Genomic DNA, 610 nt, shown 5'->3' with positions numbered 1-610 from the left:
AGCTCAGCGTCTTTAAATGCTGAGCCATCGTGCCCCATTGTCAATATATGCCCGAATCACGTGACTGTGAGGAGGCTGCAATGGTTTTGAGGGCAAGGACTGGGGGCTTTTTTCAGTGCCATTGTAACTTCGACTGTCTGTACTCGTTGGCTTCCTTCTAGGAGAACGCAAAGCTTTTGGTAGTCATATCAACCTTACCTTTAGGACTTGCTCTAAGTTCTCCAGTTTGGCTTGGCGCTGGTGTTTCCCCCAAAGAGCCAAATCTCGTTCTTTGATTACTACAGCAAGGACTTCTCTGAGCAGGTCATTGTTGTTTTACACCTAGAGAGCAAACCAGGAGGAGAGAGGAAAAAAAGATGAGGGCCAAAGCTACTGTACTTTCCATACTCGGTTCTTGTCATCGGAAAGAGAAGGTGAACAATTGTTTCTGAATGAGATGCCTTCTATTATTTATCCCCCTCCCCACAACCAGAGAAGACATCGGAAGATCTGAAGTTCAACCATTCTAGAAGTTGTATAGATTTTAATCTGAGAGTCCCAAAAGACAAGGCGCCTGTCAAGGAACTGCCTTGGTGGCGCAGTGGGCTAATGCCTCCTTAAGTAACACCAG

The 610-nt window shown here is 46.1% G+C and overlaps 1 protein-coding gene across 1 annotated transcript in view; it reads right to left on the bottom strand.

The window, feature by feature from the left end:
- The window catches only part of RIMBP2 (RIMS binding protein 2), a gene marked incomplete at its 5' end in the record, with an annotated part of 40,894 nt that extends 40,493 nt beyond the window's left edge, over positions 1-401 (bottom strand). The window contains 2 exons of the mRNA XM_083373414.1: positions 199-295; positions 379-401. Coding sequence (XP_083229540.1) covers positions 199-295; positions 379-401 — 120 coding nt within the window. The remainder of the gene's footprint in view (positions 1-198; positions 296-378) is intronic.
- Between the last annotated feature and the right edge of the window lie 209 nt (positions 402-610).

Source organism: Vipera ursinii, assembly GCF_947247035.1.
Source record: "Vipera ursinii genome assembly, chromosome: 14".
Lineage (NCBI taxonomy): Eukaryota > Metazoa > Chordata > Lepidosauria > Squamata > Viperidae > Vipera > Vipera ursinii.
Note: the sequence above shows the minus strand (reverse complement) of the source record. Positions and strands in the feature narration are given on the sequence as shown.